This window comes from Pelodiscus sinensis, chromosome 4 (assembly GCF_049634645.1).
Source record: "Pelodiscus sinensis isolate JC-2024 chromosome 4, ASM4963464v1, whole genome shotgun sequence".
NCBI classification, from domain to species: domain Eukaryota; kingdom Metazoa; phylum Chordata; order Testudines; family Trionychidae; genus Pelodiscus; species Pelodiscus sinensis.
The window spans coordinates 48,414,318-48,433,292 of record NC_134714.1 but is presented as its reverse complement, the minus strand read 5'-3'; the positions used below and the strand labels follow the sequence as shown (position 1 = coordinate 48,433,292).

The following is an 18,975-nucleotide window of genomic DNA, read 5'->3' as shown; positions in this document are numbered from 1 at the left end:
AATTTTAAATCTTAAATTTTTGCCCCAAAAGTTAGGAAAAGAAGATTCTACAGGGCTGCAATATTCAACAAGAATGTGTTTGGAATCCGTCTAATCTGTAATGGAAGAAAGTATCTTAACAGAACATTTTTATTATTACTTACACAACTAATAGATACCCTCTTTGGAGGCCTCCCCCGCCTTTTGTTTGCAGGACTGAAGATAAATGTGGGTGGGTCATCAGGGAAGAAGTAGGAAAAATCTTGTTCTGCTATCTTGTATTTTGCAACTGACATTGCCTTAATACAAGAATACGAAAATATAGATATTTGTTATGAAGTTATGTGATTAGGAAACCATGCTTTCAGAAAGACAAAAAGTTATTAGATGAATATTTGTTAACTGAAGAAAAATAATTCTCTTCCACAATGGTTCAAATGCTGAATTACTTGGTAAAAATACAGAGTAAGAGATTGAGATCTCAAATTATTCTTGCAGCTTCTACCAAATGTAATGCACATGTGCCTAAAGGAGAACTTGGCTTCAACATAATGTACATGAAAACTTTAAAAACTATAAATTCATTTTGAACTAACTTGTGTTTCAAATTTGTGTTTCACTTTTATCACTGCCAAGACTATAATTCAGAGATAAGTCTAACCCTCATTCTGGTCCCTTTACGTCACATAAAAAGGCCCTAGATCCACATGTGTCCAGAAAAGGATTCACCCAGCACAAGCATACAGTGGGAAACAGCTATTAGGCTACCTTCCAAGGACTTCTTGCTTACAAAGGCATGTGTGGGGCTGAAAAGGATATATCCAGAGTAAAATCAGCACAGTACTGCAGAGGTTCAGAGTAGTGCTACAAGAAGGAAAAAGGGCAGGAAAACAGTTGCCATAACTTAGACAGCCCTGGATGCCTAATTACACAGAGGGCCTCTTCAGCCATAGAAGAGCACAGGATTGGCAGGTAACCTAGACCCCTACATTGTGAATTTCATGTTGCATGTCTAAGAGAGACAGCACAGAATCTCACCACAAACCTTTAAAATTCTGAAAAAACCTTGTAACCACTGAAATTTTCAGCAGTTACATAATTAAACACATTTTAACATCCCTACCGGAAATTAGAGATGTAAGCAAGCAGTCGACTAGTCAAATAGCCGATAAGCCTAGGCTTATCAGGTAATTGACTATTCACATGCGTGCACGCACGCACACCCCCAACCTGGTTACTGCTGTATCAGAGGCAGCAAGTTCGGGGGGGGGAAGGGAGGGGGAGAGAGACAGCTTAAAAGACAATTCTTTCCAGCATCATCTACACGGTGCCCCCTGCCCCTGCCCCACACTGCTGCCTCTATCAAAAGCAGCAGCCTGAAGGGGAGGGAATGAGGGAGATTGTCATAAAGCAGCCTCTGCCCATGGTAGGCCCAGGCTCGCCACAGGCAGAGGCTGCTCTAGCAGCAGTCCCTGACGTGGGGGGGGTCCCCAGCCTCACACTGGGACACCACGCACACAGGGGCTGCTGGATCTAGTGCAAGCCGGGACTGAACAAGATCGCCTCATGTCTGGGAGCTACTCCCACCTGCGGCTCGGCAATTTAAATGTAGTAGGAGCTGGGCTGCCTGCCCAGCTGGCTCTTACTACATTTCAACTGCAGAGCTGCAGCAGGGGAAGCTCCCAGACCCAGCATGACCAGGACTAAGCACCTTCCCTTCTCGACTAATCGTGTAATTAAAAAAAAAAAAAAATCTATTGACTATACAATTAGTGCAATACCCACTTCTTAACTCCCCTACTGGCAACACGATTACAACAGAGTGATACTAACTGATGTCTTGCTGAATCTTATATAGCTTAAAGAACAGATCAGCTGTGCAGTTTGACTGATGAAAGCAGCAAACCTACTAAAATTTTTACCTATTTATAATTATTATAACACCACGACTTTATAATGAGAGCTGCTAACCCTCCTTTCAGTAAAAGTCTGAGAAGAGGAAATACGATGAGTTCATATAGTCATACCTTAGATTATAAATACTCTCTATGCTACAATTTAGCCACTTGTTTACCTTAGTTCTAATGACTCCATCATGTGGTTCACAGTGTTGCTTCAAAAAAAGTTTAAGTCTATCACGAGAAAAGAGATGTTTCCTCCGGCTATGATGTTTAAAAAGAAAAGCAACATTACCAACTCACGTAAATCTACATTCACTTATAACTAAGGTAAATTTACAGATCAGACTTCAGATAAAAACACGAACAGAGTGTCTCATGATTTCTGCCTTCTGTTATTTTCTCAGTAAAGTTTTAAATTAGTATTCTTACTGTGCTCAGTTGTAATGAGAATCAAGATTTCCACATAAAAATGTTAAGTTATACCCAAATATATATTTTTAATATATCCAGGCTCTGACTTGTTTTAAATTGCATGATTTTTCTGGTTTAAAAATGTGGGTAGAAAGAGCAAGTGATTTCATGCAATTGTATCTACACATAAAAACCATTTCTATAACTGGCCCTGCAGATTTCCTTCCAATATTAAACAAAAATAATGTAAGTTATTTGTTCTGCAATGGACTCTAGAGCAGTGGTACCCAACCTTTTTGACACCAGACACCAGCAAACCCATTCACAAACTTTTGGCAGACTGGTAAGATTTTATTTGCATGTTCATTATGCAAATGATGAATATGCAAATAAAATGTTACCAATCTGCCAAAAGCCCAACCCTCTGAACTAGGGGATGTGAAGGACTAGTCAGATAGTCGACACATTAGACAACCAGTCGCTTCCCCCCCACTTGTTGCTTTGAAACGCTGCATGCAGCCCGGAGCCTGCTAGGGTTTCAAAGCAGCAGGTTTCAAAGCAGCAGTGCCCCATGGAGCTCAGGATCTACGGGGGACTCCCCCGCTGACTCCGGGCTGCACACGGAACTGCCACTTTGAAATGCCACAGGGAATCAGGCTCCTTCCAGCATTTCAAAGCAGCAGGGCCAAATGGAGCCAGGGATTTCAAAGTGGCAGTGCCACATGAAGCCCAGGCTCCACGCAGTGCTTTCGCCTTTGAAGTGCATCAACTAGTCGATTAGTCAGTTAGTCGATATTTAACATCCTTACTCTGAATCCCTAGTGCCAGCCCTAAGCCCTGAAGTCCCCCACCCTTCCACTACCTTCCCCACCGACAGCCACTGACCCCAAAGTCCCCTGAACCCAACCCTCCCTAGTGCCAGCCTCCCATCGTCAGAGACCCCCAGTGGCAGCCCCCATCCCCAACTACTCAATGCCAGCCCTCCACCTTTCAGAGCCCCACCACCACCGGACTCCCCAGTACCACCTTCCTATTTCTAGAGCACCAGTGCACCCAACCCCCGCCAGAGACCCCTCAGTCCAGTCTCCAGTATTAGCCCCCATCCCTACAGCACTCCCAATGCCAGCCCTGCCATCATAGCACCCTCCCCCCACTACTACCTCAGCCTCCAGAGCCCCCCAGCACTAGCCTCGCCCCTTTCACATAGCCCTGGGCTGTTGCCAGCGTTGCAGTGGCTCTGGGGGCCAGGGCACAACAGCCAGCACCTTCCCTCCCACCACAGCTGTTGAGAGAGGCATGTCCTGCCCCACTTCTCAGACAATCAGCACTGTGCAGGGGCGGAACTCCTCCAGTTGCAGAAAAGTGCATCCCTATGCAGCGGGAGGGCCGCACAGAGCCCTCCTACCACACAGAAGAGTGCTTTTCTGTGGCTGGAGGAGACCCCGCCCCTGCTCAGCGCTGGTTGGTTGAGAGGCGGGGCAGGACATGCCTCTCCCAACTGCTAAGGAGAGAGCAGTGTGCCCCAGCCCCCAGAGTCCAGCAGTGGCTACAGCCCGGCTGTTGGGAACCGCTGCTCTAGAGGTCTCACCCAAGACGGGAGCCCCACTGTACTATGTACTGTACACACTCTTGTCAACAAGAGACAACACGTGACCTGAAGATTTATTTACAACCTAAACCAGACTAAAGAGATAGTCAAATAAAAGAAATGTTTGTAGTCTCAGTTCACAGATGGCAAAGTAAGGTACAAAGGCCCTAATTCAGCAAAGCATTTAAAGTACGTTTATATCTATCATTTAAAATTAAGCAAGTGCTTGTTGAACAGAGAGAAACTACTGAGTCAAGGACAAAGATTAAATGGCTTGCCTATTGTCACACAAGTCTGTGACAACTGGCAATTGAATCCAGGTGTCTCAAATGACAGCCCAATGTTTTAACCACAAGACCATCCCTTCCATCCTCAATATTTTTCTTATTACATGTATTTCTGATTATTGGTTACAGTATAAATAATTTAGTTCCAAAATGAGTCTGTGTTAACAGATCAAATATCACTACGGGCTGCACCTCTTTCAACCAGGACACCCTTGTCCAGCAACATCCATGGTTCGGAAGGGGAGAGAAGTGGGAGAGGGCGGAGGCTGGAGGAGAATGTGCTGTCACAGCATGGCTGGCGGGGCCAGGAGCACTGGCAGTGGAGCAGTAGTTTGTTACAGCAGAGCTGAGAGTCCCAGTGACAGGACCAGTAGTTGCTGTGGCAGGGGACCAGGGCTGGTGGCAGCTGGGGAGCGAGCCAGGATCGAACCAGGCTGGGGGGGGGGGGGGGGCAGAATCACCTCCCCTGGTCTGACAAAATCCGTCCTTCAGGACCACTCAGGTCCCAAGGGCACGGGACCAGGGCAGTCCAACCACAGAATAACTGAGATTTCACACTATGAAAGCTGATGCACAATTTACTCTTAAAGATTTTTTTATTTTAAACATCTCACAGTTTTGAACGAGGCTATTAAAAAAAACCTTCCATTTTAGAAAGCAACAGTTACACCCTGTTAAAATGCCAACTGTTAAAAAATGACAGCAGAACTCACCTCCCCAGTTTCAAACTATTTAAAGTCAATATAGCTAACATGTACACTGTTTATAAATATTACAGAAATAAAACACAAGATTAATGGGGCAGAGACAGAAGGTTTTACTATGTATTTAACACTCACCTAAAAAGCTGAAGCAAAACTAAGTATTAAATTGATCAAACATAATCTTACCATGCACTATATGCTCATAGTGAAGACAATACAGTGCATAATTCTAGCACAATTCTAATTAATGTAAAAGGACAATATGACAAAAGTATTTTTACCTTATCTGAGATGCTTTTACAGTAACAGATTCATATAGTTCTTTTTTAATAGGCTGGACTTTGTACTTGAACAAGGAAGGATCAATTAATGCTTTTTTCTTCCTGAAAAGTAAAATAAAATGAACAAGTTTGAAGACACAATTACATTTCTGAACATATTTTGGAACACAGATCTTAAAAGTAAATTATATTTACCAACAAAATAGGCCTCTGGAAAGTACATTAGCACATAGAGGGCACCCATAACTTCCATTTATGCTAATCAACTCATGGACTTCTCAACAAAATGAAAAAGACATATACATGTGTACTTACATTGAATTTTAAAAACTGGACAGAACAAGATAAAATATAAAATATTTGTCTTTATTAGACTAAGTCCTACTACAAAGTTCATGCTGTTACCATCAGCTGAAATAAACCAAGCAAAGGAGAGGGGTAAACAACTATACTTCTGTAAAAACTAAAATGCAACACTTGAAAGGACCAGTCTACAAGAATGAATACTCTGACAACATTTTGAAAACAAGAGGGTTCATAAGATAATGCATTTCTTCCTGAACATTTTGCTTTTTTTTGGGGGGGGGGGGGGGGGGGGGAGGGAGAGAAATCGATGGACAAAGAGTCATGATTGTTTCTTAGAATGTACTCTGTCATCTATGACAAGTTAGCACAGTACAGAACTGTTTTCCTTATGAAGGCTTACATGTTTTTCATCAAGGGATCCTAAAAACAGCTTCCTGTGGAAAAATGCAAATTGCATTTTTATAGAGACCCTTTAGTTTTTACATTTCATATGATTCAATTGGAACCAGGGCCAGATTGGATAACCAAATATTGGGTGAATCAGTAAAGAGCTTTCTAACCTTTATGTTAAGATGAGTAGGGGGCTCCAGCATTCAGCTGCAGGCAGTGCTGATAGTTGGAGGCTCAGCCACTGTTAGTCTCAAGCAGCTGGTGGTTCGATTAATACAGAGAACCAGATAACAGAGTCTTGGATAAATGGGGTTCTACTGTACATCAATAAAACTGTGTTCAGTGATGCCTATATTATTGTGTCTAGAGAAACTAAAGTTCTGAGATTCATTTTAATTGTAGAAAAATGCATTTTTTCTTAAATGAAAGAGTTTTGACTTATTACAGAAAACTAGGATACCTCTTTATCACCAATGTGATGTTTTACTACGCCTGGGCTTGTGAGGCTAAACATCGCCAAAACACAAAGCCAATATTTTAACACTATTTGATTTTATTAAAAATTAGACACTACTTTATCAGAATATGGCACTATTTATATACAAAAAGCATCCTCTAAAAAGGAGAAACAGGGGTCTCTTACCCAGATACAGGATGTGTCTTTTTTTTTTTAAGACCAGAAACCACTCCTTGTTAAGCAACTGATTTCTGAAGGAGTTACCAGCTAGTAAACACCACTCCAAATCCATTAGCACAAGACTAGAGCCTGTGTCCCAACCCTCTGCCTCGTGAAAGGGAGGGAGAATGGAGAAAGGAGAGAGGGAGGATGAAGTGAGAGAGACCAGGACCTCAGAGAAGGGGCACAAAGGAGGGAGGGAAATGGTATTTGGGTTTGAAGTAGATCCTGGATCGCATTTAAATTCAAAAAGTGATCTTGTGCTTAAAAAAGTTGGAGAAGACCACTGCTCTATAAACTGAAGGTAAGAAAACTAAAATAAAGATTTGTATTAGTGTTTTTTCTATATATGAATTATAAATAAGCTAGTTTCCCCCACCATATTTGCTGCCATTCATTCAGATGGGCTCAAGTAAATGGGAACCCTCAGTCTAACACTCAGGTAGAAAACAAAATCAATATAAATAAACATAGTGTTTTCCAAACTTCTTAATCTATTTTACATAGGTTCACAGTCCCAACACCAAATGTAACTGAAAACTTAAGAGTAAAGGAATAGTTTTTCCTAGATGATTAACATGGGTCAGAGGACTGGCACAAAGAAATAAAGGTCAATTTCACAAATTTATTCCACATTCTATATATATATATATATATATATATATATATATATATATATATATATATATATATATAGAGAGAGAGAGAGAGAGAGAGAGAGAGAGAGAGAGGTGTAAAAGGCTGAATCCCTACTCAGTCCTCAATAGATCAGAAAAACCCTGAGCTAGTTTTCAATCTTACCACCTTCTGATGTTCAGCTTTAGTAGGAATTCAGAATAAAAAACACAGCAAACTCTCAACCTTAACTTCCTCTTCAAGTGTAAGGGTTCCTAGGATTTTCCTCTAAGATATCCCCAGTCCTAAACTTCCTCTAGTCCAAACAGACACTTCCTTTACAGCCTGTCTGGAGTTAACCAGGCACAACTGGTGGCATAAATTACCAGTAATTACCTTGAATCCTAAAGCAGGGTTTTGACACCTGATCCTAGAATGACTCATCAGAAGAGCCCTGTATTCTTATAAAAGGACTCAAGAATCTACTATCCAGTTAGAATCTGCAGGTCTTAATGTATTACTAAATCTTGTCTGGAGAAGAGCAGGGTTTGGGGTTATTATTTTGTTATACATGGAAGAGTTCTGAATTTTGAGAGTTACTGTATCCTGCCATTTAATTCAAAATAATATTGTATAGAAAACTTTATCAGTATGAAAAAAGGCTTGTAACATCTATGTTGAGCTGGATTTCCAATTTACAATTGTGAAGAGCCCATGTAAAGTCAGGGGGAAAAAAAACACACACAAAAAACAGATCTTCTGATTTGTAATGAAAAGAAGGAAATCTTTTGCTAATCTGATAGGGAAAGAATCACTTTCCTATCAAGAGACCATACATGGTCTTCTTCACAGCACATTCTATAAAGCAAAGGTGAGAAATCTTTTTCCTATCGGGGCCACTGACTTCTCCCTTAGAAATCAGTTGTGGGCCACACACAACCCTGTGGTCGGCGAAAACGGACAGCACAGTTTCCGGCCTTCTCCTAGACTTCAGGGTGGGGCCAAAAATGAGATATGCAGAGTATGGGAAGGAGGTTCAGAACTGGGACGCAGGGAGTTTGGATGTGGGGCACTTACCTCAGGCAGCACCCAGTGATATAGTGCTCCTGGAAGGTGCTATCATGTCCCTAAGGTTGCCCCTGGGATTTCAAATAGGCCTAGTGCACTGCCCTCACTTGCAGGTAGAACCCCTGCAGCTCCTGTGGGCCTGTGGTTGCCAGCCAATGGGAGCTGTGGGCATGGCACCTGCAGGTGAGGGCAGCATGTGGGTCTTCTCTTGTGAGCCTGATGCATGCAGCGCCAGCCCAGGAGTTGGGAGGGGAAGAGGAAGAGATATCAAGGTTCAGGGCTTTTGCCCTGCAGTGCAGGGACATGCCGAAGATTGGATGAAATTAAGCAGGGAGCCAAAGGTTCCCCACCCTGCTATAAAGGCTTTTGGGGCCAAATTTCCAGCTAGTTGGCAGAAAGAAGGGTAGCATCCATTTCTGCAATCAATATACTAAAACTGTAGCTACTGACAGACTATAGTGCAGCCTTGTGGACCCTCCTGCAGGGGTTAAATTCCATCCACCAAGATCCCAAATTCACATGCCCCATACAAAGCTAAATTATTTTAGGAGTAGAAGACATGATTCCAGGGAATAACTGTGGTAGACCTGACGATGTAAGCAGAAACCCCCCTCCCCAACCACCATTCAACGTGATAGCAGGAAATGGAGCAACTCTGTCCCAGACCCCTGAGCTCTGCAAAGCCTGGCTCCCAGCCATGTTACTCAGGAGAGAAGAGTGGGCTGAGGTTGAGGTGCTCCACTTCCCACAACTGCAGCGAAGGAGCAACTTCGCTGGGAGATGGGGCTGGGTTTCTCCATTGCCTACAGTTCCCACTGCTACTGCTGAATGCAGAGCAGACCCGACTTGCTGTCAGTCTCAGGTCTCCCTGGTAATCCCCTAGGGTATGTCTACACTACCCTCCTAATTCGAAATAGGAGGGTAATGTAGGCATACCGCAATTGCAAATGAAGCCCGGGATTTGAATTTCCCGGGCTTCATTTGCATAAAGCCGGCCGGCGCCATTTTTAAATGCCAGCAGTTCGAACCCCGTGCCGCGCGGCTACACGCGGCACGGAGTAGCTAGTTCGGATTAGGCTTCCTAATACGAACTAGCTGTACTCCTCGTGGAATGAGGAGTACAGCTAGTTCGGATTAGGAAGCCTAATCCGAACTAGCTACTCCGTGCCGCGTGTAGCCGCGCGGCACGGGGTTCGAACTGCCCGCATTTAAAAATGGCGCCGGCCGGCTTTATGCAAATGAAGCCCGGGAAATTCAAATCCCGGGCTTCATTTGCAATTGCGGTATGCCTACATTACCCTCCTATTTCGAATTAGGAGGGTAGTGTAGACATACTCCTAGACTTCCCAAAGTGCACGGTGTGAGGCTGTTGTCCCAAACCATCCAATGGATAAACTCTGCAAGTTTATGCAAATAGAAATACCTAACATAATAGCTACCAAGAATGCAGTGAAACTTTGCTACTCCAGTTAAGGTATCTGATAGTGGATACTTCACTGTGTATAGTTCAGATCAAACAACGTATTAGGCATACTTTCCAACATAGCTTTTATGACTAGAGGAATTCTTCACCACTGTACAGTGCAGAATTTGTGCACAGAATTTTCTTTTCCTCCTACAGAAATGGGCTGCTGAGCTGCTCACCACAACCAGAGGTTAATAGAACTAGCGGGCGGTGCGCCCTGCTTGCTACACTCGCCAACCCCCGTCTCTGGGGGTAGTTGGCCCCGGTTCTCCCCCTGGCCACCAGGAGGTCTGGGGCCATGTCAGCCCCAGCCTCTTGGCTCCTCCCAGCCTCTCGCCCCAGCCCCGACCCTCCTCCCTGGTCGCAGCCCCAGTCTTTCGGGCCCCCTCCAGCAGTCATAGGAGGACCAGGGCCAAACCAGGGGACAGCAGAGGTGGTGGCAGAGGCTCCTCGCTGCACTCCAGAGCCCAGTGGGGAACCACCACTAGGGTTGCCAGGTATCCAGTTTTGAACTGGACAGTCCAGTATTTGAGCTTTCTGTTCAGGAAACAAATTGAGAAAATATAAATGTCCAGTATTTTCTAAATAAGAGGTAATGTAGATTGTGATGTAATGTCAAGTGTGTCCAGTATTTTTGTTGAAACCATCTGGCAACCCTAACCACCACCTTCGCCTGGCCTGCACTCAGGAAGCCACCTGCCTGGAATGTATATTTCAAAGGAGGAATGCGGAAATGCCTATCAAATAGTCGATGGAAATTCCACTGACTACTCGACTAGTAAATTACCCATTAGTTAACATCCTTACTTGGAATGGGACTGCTTCTCAGAAAACCATATAGAAGAGCGAAATCACCACCAGGCAGGTAACAGGGGCTAGCTGGCTGCCCTCCCTTCCAAGACAGCCCCAACCCCAAGCCTCCCATTCCCAGGCACGCTTTAGGGAGGCTGGAGGGGGCTGAAGATTTCCCCCCTAACCACGATTTGTATGGGAACATTGCTGAATATTCCCCTTAGGGAAAGTGCACAGTTTGCTGCATTTCTCACTGTGGCTGGGGAACACAAGCATCCTTCCCCCAGCTGTGCCCACTGGACCAGCAGCGGCCATGGAAAGGTACTTCTCACCGGGTTCCTAGCTGCTGCAGTGAGAGAGGGCTGGAGCTGTCCTCACTCCCTGGGCAGCCTGCATACTGAACCCCTCATCTCCAGCCCCACCCAGAACAATGATTTTAATGAAGCATATACTTTTTGTGTGTGTGAAAATACAATGAAATAAAAAATTGAGTTAAGGACTCAAGCAACACCAGGTAAATCATCTAATTCACAATATTTTAATTTTGTATTTTTAAACTTCTAGTAACAGAAACTGTTTGGTCTTTATGTTTATACTACACAGTTTTGATTAGGTTTGCCACCAATAAAAACAGCTGCAAAAATTATAATGGATTAATGTTATTGTTTATATTAAGCCAAAACAACCTTAATAAGCCTTTGCATGTAGTTTGTGAGAAATTTCTCTCCACCTCTTTCCCCTCCCTCCAAAAAACAAATCTAGAGAAATAAATATGAAGTGAGGTTATGAACCCTAATTCTGCAGCTGACTCTGCATGCATGGAAGTTGATGGGACTGGCTGAATACTAGGGTCTTCCCACACAAAGCCAATTTCAGGGCTGCAGCTCATGTTTGTCCTAAATTTAAAAACAATCTCCTTTGAATTTCATACTACTGTAACAGGGAGAGTGCACATCTTTTTCAAGACATAAGGATTCTCTATAAATATAAATATATAGACACTCCTTTACATGACACTAGAAACGTTCAGAGTGGATAAAATTCCACAGGTTTACCTTCATTATTTGTTTAGTTACACAAGAAGCAACCTTGTTACAAACGGAGATCAACTGAATAATAAATAAATCTGCAACCGACAGCACAAAGATGAACTGCTGCACCTGTATATAGAGCCCTGTATATGTAAAGGTATCTGCACATTATCAGTATCTGCGGATGTCAATACAGCTCATTTTTGCAGATACAGATGTGGATGTAGCTGTATCCATGCAGGGAGTCTACCTGTATATAGCCTAAATTAAGTCAATGGAGTGCTCCGAGTACTACATATAGTCAATTGCAAAACTGAGGTCTAATAAATTGTAACTCCAAAGTACTTTTCTTCCAGAGATCTCACAATGTTTTATACAGAAGAGTGAATTATCCTCATTTTACAAGTAGTTTATGTGTCTCAATTTTGCTAAGTGACTTGCCAATATGAAGTTACTCCAAATTTACACCAGTACAACTGAGGCCACAATCTGGTCCACTGACTTTGTCCATCATATAAAAACATTCTTAGTAAATCTTAACTCTTTCTTATCCACTTTTGAGGCCTTTGGATACAACTATAATATATTATTATATAATAAGTTTAGGGGGAAAAAAAAAACACCTCAAAATGTAGAGTACACAAAATCCTAACCATATTTTTAAGATACGAATGTATCTTAATGTATACATTAAGAAAACTGTGGAATAAGGCACTCTGTAAACTAAAAAGATATCAACAGTAACTGGGGTGTTGATTAATCGCAGCTTATTCACATGAGATTCTCTCTCTCTATATATAAAAACAAATTTATGCTGCCACACGATGAAAATGACATCATCATGTTCTCTGGCCGCGAAAGTGGCCAGAGAGCAAGGGGAGACTGGCAAGTGTAGCAAGCAGGAGGCAGTTCCCTCGTTTATTTATATTGCAAATATTTGCACTGTAAAAATGATAAACAAAACAAATAGTATTTTTCAGTTCACCTCATGCATGTTTTGTAGTGCAATCTATTTATGGTGAAAGTGCAACTTACAGATGTAGATTTTTTTTAGTTATGTAACTGCATTCAAAAACAAAACAATGTAAAACTTAAGTGCCTACAAGTCTACTTCTTGTTCAGCCAATTGATAAGAGAAATAAGTTTATTTACAGGAGTTCGTGCTTCCTGCTTCTTATATACAATGCCACATGAATGTCAGAACAGGCATTCATAAGGCGCTTTTAGCGGGCACTGCAAGATACTTACATGCCAGATGTACTGAACTTTCTTATGGCTCCTCATGAGTCAGCCACCATTCAGAGGACATGCTTCCATGCTGGTGATGATGCTCATTGAAAAATTAACGCATTGATCAAATTTATGACTCAACTCACTTAGGGGAAGAATACCTGAATTCTGCCATGTTATAGCAGTTTCACATGATGACCCAGCACATGTTTTTCATTTTAAAAACTCTTTCACTGCAGATTTGACAAAATGCAAAGCAGGTTTCAATGTGAAATTTCTAAAAATAGTTATAGAGCTCCACCCAAGATTTAAGAATCTGCAGTGCCTTCCAAAATCAAAGATGAACAAAATGTGGAGCATACATTCAGAAATCTTAAAAGTGCAACACTCTCATATGAAAACTAGAGAACCGAACCTCCAAAAAAGAAAAATCAGCCTTCTGCTAGTAGCATCTGACCCAGATGACGAAAATGAACATGTATTTAACTACCCAAAGTAATGAGGACTTCTGGCAGAACCTGTCATTAGCATGGATACATGTCCTCTGGACAGATGGTTGACACATGAGGGACACACAAATCTTTAGCATATCTAGCACATATATATTTTGTGACCCTGGCTATAACAGTGTCATATGAATGCCTATTCTTACTTTCAGGTGACATTATAAACAAGAACCAGACAATGTTATTTCCTGGAAATGTAAAGAAACTTATTAAGCTGTACAATAAGTAGGACTGAATGGACTTTCTAGGCGCTAACATTTTACATACTTTTTATTTTTTTAATAGTATATTTTGTACATACAGCTATATCTATAAGTCCAACTTTCATAATAAAGAGATTGAACTACACTACTTATATTAGGCAAATTGAAAAATATTATTTATTTTTGTTTTTTACGAAGCAAATATTTGTAATAAAAATAACTATAAAGGGAGCATGGCACACTTCATATTCTGTGTGTAAAACATTCTGATACCATAACTTCTGCACTTTTCTTGAGACAAATATAACAAGAAGCCCCACTAACTCTGCTTTAGTCTCATTTTCCAAAATTTAATGAAAATATTTGATACACTGAAAAATTGTCATTTACCCATTTTGTGCAGAACTGTTGTGTGTTTCTGAATCATCACTATCACTGATGACAATAGTGTCTTCTTCAGTATTGTTGATGTGGCCATTGGCCATTCCATTATGATGTGGTGGAGCTATTACTTCCAAAATCTTACACTGCAACCTGAAATAAAAGAAGGACATTTATAAACATGATAAAACAAAAGCTTTAAATTTGTTGAATCCATTATTTCAAGAGACAAATGTAATCCCAGAATAGAAACTGTGGTTATATATTACATAAGAGTTTCACCTTACTGCATCTGCAACTCTAACTAAATCACTTCCTTAAACATATACTAACTTGACTAAACAGGCCAGTAAGTCATTTGAATGTGTTAGTTATATATACACTTGACTTTATTTTGTTTACTTCTGTATACTTTGTTTATTTTGAAATCATTTAATAATAAGAGCTTTTGTGCTTATTTTATCCAAATGACAATTATCTTTAAAAATAAAATGAACTTTGTTACTTAGAACAAGACAGAAACCTTTTACAGTGATTTTCATAATAATCTAGGAAGAAAGAAAAGGATTTTGCATTGCCAAAGTATTTATACTAGAAAAGATCATCCTCTAGTACGGTTCATGACCCAAATAAACAAGGATAAAATGATCATTGTGTATCTAATCTTAATAATGGCCCATTTATCTCCTCACACATATTAAGGCTCCATCTGGCACACATCGAAATGACAGACAAAGCAAATCCATTCCTTTGCTATCATAAGTGCTAGTTACAAAAGAAACAAAATTAAGTGTGTTATTCAAAATCTATACTTAATCGACACTCAATATATTGCATAGCCATACAATAAACAATTCTTCGCCACTAGAGTTCATCCTTCCCCGGGTGCATGTTTTTTAGTTTAATCTCTTAAAAGATGTGTCTGCACTAAGCAAATGATCCATCACAGACAATGAATGAAGTTGAATCCTCTGATTGCAAGGGTAGCCAAAGGAAAAATACATGATAACCACCTTCTTTAGCGGAACTGAGCATCAATATTTGTAATGGAAATCACAGAATTGCACAAAGCAGAGGGCTTGAACCAACCTTTCTTAGCCACTTCAGACATTGTGAATGTAGAGTCAACAGACCCAAGATACGAAATACTTAAGAAGGAAAATAAACTGGAGAGAACCAACACTGGGGAAGGAAAGCTAAACAACAGGAAATGCTTGCAAAGGCAAAGGAATGAAACAAACACAAACAAAAAAATGGACAAAACCTCCTACTAATCCCCTTTTCCCTCATATATAAGCATGCAGAAAAAAAGGAGGGGAAACAAGAGAAAAATTGAGGCAATTAAGTGTGTTGTCAATCTCACAGAATCATAGAACTGGAAGAGACCTCAAGAGGCCACTAGTGGCAGGACTTTTAGTAAAAGAAAGAATGGGCGAGCTATTCATGCCATCCTCTTCCCTCCATAAACTCAGAACTCCAAATGGGGGAAGAAAGCTAAGCATTAATACATCCCGCTTTCTAAAATATTTGAACCTACCTTGGTCCTAAGATATTATCAATTTATGGACAATTTCCAAAAGGAGGTCATTTGGCTACAGAATACTAACTTATGAAACACAGACTGTTTGAAATGAAGAGTCCATTTTTTCTAAATACTGTATATATTTAGCTGATAACCAGCCCAACATGTCGTGCTGTGGGTGGGGGCCGCTCCAGTTTGTCTGCGGCACAGGGTGGTGTGCCTGGCTGGGATGAAGCAGTTCCCCCACCCATTGTGGCCAGGTGCCAGTTAACTGGTTACCATATAAGCAGGCCAGTAAGGCAATGCTTATCAGATAACTGGTTAACCAGTTATCCCTTTACATCCCTATTTCAAAGGGATCATCTGGAGGTAAGGAAAGAAAGGAGGCACTTATCAGCTGAGGTTACTGGCAATGGGATAGAGACCTTCATCTTTAGATCACTGTTTAAAATACTTCACATGATAATCACAGCTGGAAACTACCCTTCCACAGCTGCTGGTTAACCTATGTAATGTACAGTGGTTGATAACTGTCCAAACCACAAAAACTACAATTTACAATTAACATAAATTGGCATTTTAATACAATTTCAGCATGATCACACAAAGATTTAACTACTCCAATACCTCTAAGAGAGTCCTGCAAGGGGTTCAGGCACACTGGCATAGTAGTTCAGAGAAGTCTGCCCTACTTCTGCTAATACCATATTTGTTGTGCAAATAGACCTAGTGACACCTTAGAGGGAATCCCAAAATCATCTCTCACATGCACATTAACATTACTACAATATAATAGAAGAAACAGGGTGCTTGTCAAAGACAAAGGTCCAACAAGATTTGCCAGACACATGCCCAAAGGCCTATAACTACTATCCAAGCCAACTCTAAAGATAATTGGACTAGTAGGATTCAGTCTAGCAGGGTAATAACGGTGTTTCAATGTTACTATATGGATTTATCTATGCTCATCCAGTCCTCAATTAGCTTGCTACTGTACTAGCAAGAAGACAGTACATGTTTCAAGGGAGGAAAAATAAATTGGGAATTGTGTTTCACCTTTTTCCCCCACCCCAAAATGTACTCGCATTTAATGTACTCAGAAAACCAATGTGCCTTAATACATACATCTGTCTTAGAGTGAAGAGTTCAATACTAAAAGAACTGCCTGTATACAGATGCATTATCTTCTTCATATCTATTAAATAATTACACTACATAGTTTCAAAGTGGTTTTTTATATGCTAAACAAATAAATTTCCCTGAAAATGTTATCCAGTTCAATTTGGCTAACATTTTTTAAAATGAATTTCTACTAGAAAACTATTAAAAGCACTAATCAGTTCTGAAGTCATAGCCATTAACCTCATTCTATCATTTTTAGCTTAATTTTTAAAGAGCCACAAGAGGGAGCTAAAACTGAAAAAATATTAAAAGAGCCTCATGAAAGTTTAAGGTAGAACAGACTGAATTTCATAACATACTAAATTCTACAATACATCATCACAAATTGAAATAATTTAAAAACTGAAAATGGTTAACTTTCCTGGAAGCTGCCCAATATTTAATCAATGAGCATTTCAACACAACATATATTTACCTCTTTATCCATTTGCTAGGTCCAAAGGGAAGAAAAAAAAAAAACTGTCTATCCTCTCACTTCCCACAATAGCTGAGACTCTGCTCAACTGTTATGCCCTATAAACTTGATCCAGAGAAATAACAAGAACCTTCAAACACAGTGAGGGTGATTAATCATTTGAACAAACTACCAGAGAAAGGGGTGGAGTCTCCATCTCTTGATGAGTTCAAATTAAGACTGGATGCCCTTCTGAATGAAAGGTTTTAATTAAACAAGCTATTGCACTTAATACAAGGCTAAGTGGGTGACATTCTGTAGCCTGTTATATTCAAGAGGTCAGACTAGTTAGTCAGTTTACATATTATGGTGATAACAGTTTTCACAATAATAGTGAATCTGAATAAAATCTGTGACATGCCCTTCCCACACACAACCAGCAGCAGCAACTCCTGTCCCATGGGAATGGACCAAGCCTCACACATCCTGGAGACAGGAGAATCAAAGGGACCATGCCCCACAGCCTGTTAAACCTGGCTGGAAGGAAATGTGCCACAACCTGAACCAGCCAGCATCCATGTCATCATGCAGCGTACTGGCCAGGTTCTACTCTGAATCAGGCTGCTTGCTGGCAGTCAGGTCCCCACCCACTAACTGCGAAAAAATGTGGTGGTGGCACTTCTCAGGACAAGCGACGAACAGAATCTATCACCAGAGGGTGTCAGGTTCACAAGCAGGAAATGTAAGGAAAATGTGGGAGAGGCTCCACTCAGTTTTGCAGTTCTTCCAGAGCCTCCCTCCCCTCCCCAAGATGAAGACAGGAGCATGGATGTGCCAAACTTGATTGGTGCTGCGACCACATGTGCCAGGTCATAATGCCTGGAGTACAGAGACTCCAGTCCCACACAACAGGAGCCACAACTATGAAGAGGGCTTTGCTCTCCAACAATGCCTCTTCTCCTCTTGAGTCTCACCTTACAGCAAAACCACTATATAATCCAACTACACTGTATTTATCCATTATAAATGAAAACATTTGGAGATCTTTCTGTGACTTTTCATTTTTTTCTTTCACCTCTGCCATGAAATTTACTAAAATTTTCTGTACCAAAACTGTACCCTTAGTTACCAATCTTATTTTAGGTCATAAGGCAGATAAAAGAAAACAGATGAATACCAAATAAATACCAAAATACCTCTTTGACTAAGAGGGAAAACAGCAAGCTCTCAGAAACAGCCCTCTAATTGTAAAGTTCTTTCTAACAAGGATAACTTCAACATGAGCCAGGTAAGGAAGAACTTAGGTTAACCGAGACTCATTAAACGTTATAAAAAATTCTCACAAATTATTTGAGTTAATTAGGTTTCTTTTTAAAATTCTAGTGTGATCTTCAGTAACATGTATTTTACAAACTCTGAAAATGGAAGGCCTAATTCAAACCCTCTGCCTTCAGAAAACTTGGATCAGGGCCAGTCAAGCTGTATATGTAGAAACAACTTGCTGCAGAAGAACATACTAAGGGTGTGCCTACACAGCAAAGTTATTTCAGAATAACGGCCGTTATTCCAAAATAACTATGCAAGCATCTACACAGCAATTCGGTTATTTCAAAAATTTCAAAATAATGGACTGCTTATTGGAACTTCTGTAAGCCTCACTCTATGAAGAATAACGCCTATTCCAAAATAGCTATTTCAAAATAAGGCATGTGGAGATGCTCCACATCTGCTATTTCGTAATAGCACCCCACCAGGGCCATTCTAAGTTATTCCTCTTGGGGCTCTAAATAGAGATAACACATCTACATTAGGGAAGCCTGCCTCAGACTAATTTTGAGGCTTCCCTGCAGTGTAAACATGCTATTTCGAAATAAGCTATTTTGGAAAAACTATTCTAGAATAGCTTATTCCAAAATAACTCTGCAGCGTAGACGTAGTCTAAAAGTTTTAGGCTCGTCAACATGCTCATTTAACTTGCAGTAAACCGGAGTGTTAATCTACCCAGTGCTAGCCAGATATGAACTGTCCCTTTGGACTCTGCTGACACTTTCCTTTGTAAAATT

General features: G+C 40.9%; 1 protein-coding gene across 10 annotated transcripts in view; it reads right to left on the bottom strand.

The window, feature by feature from the left end:
* BAZ1A (bromodomain adjacent to zinc finger domain 1A) overlaps nt 1-18,975 on the bottom strand; it is a 103,609-nt gene that overhangs the window by 67,361 nt on the left and 17,273 nt on the right. For 8 of the 10 annotated variants that reach the window (XM_025181948.2, XM_025181949.2, XM_075926937.1 and 5 more), the window contains exons 4-7: nt 13,824-13,967; nt 5,152-5,253; nt 2,054-2,141; nt 144-278 (exon numbers count right to left, since the gene is read on the bottom strand). In XM_025181948.2, coding sequence (XP_025037733.2) covers nt 144-278; nt 2,054-2,141; nt 5,152-5,253; nt 13,824-13,967 — 469 coding nt within the window. Of the gene's footprint in view, nt 1-143; nt 279-2,053; nt 2,142-5,151; nt 5,254-7,324; nt 7,614-13,823; nt 13,968-18,975 lie in introns of those variants that run through there. The other 2 variants (XM_075926940.1, XM_075926939.1) reach the window with 2 other exon arrangements.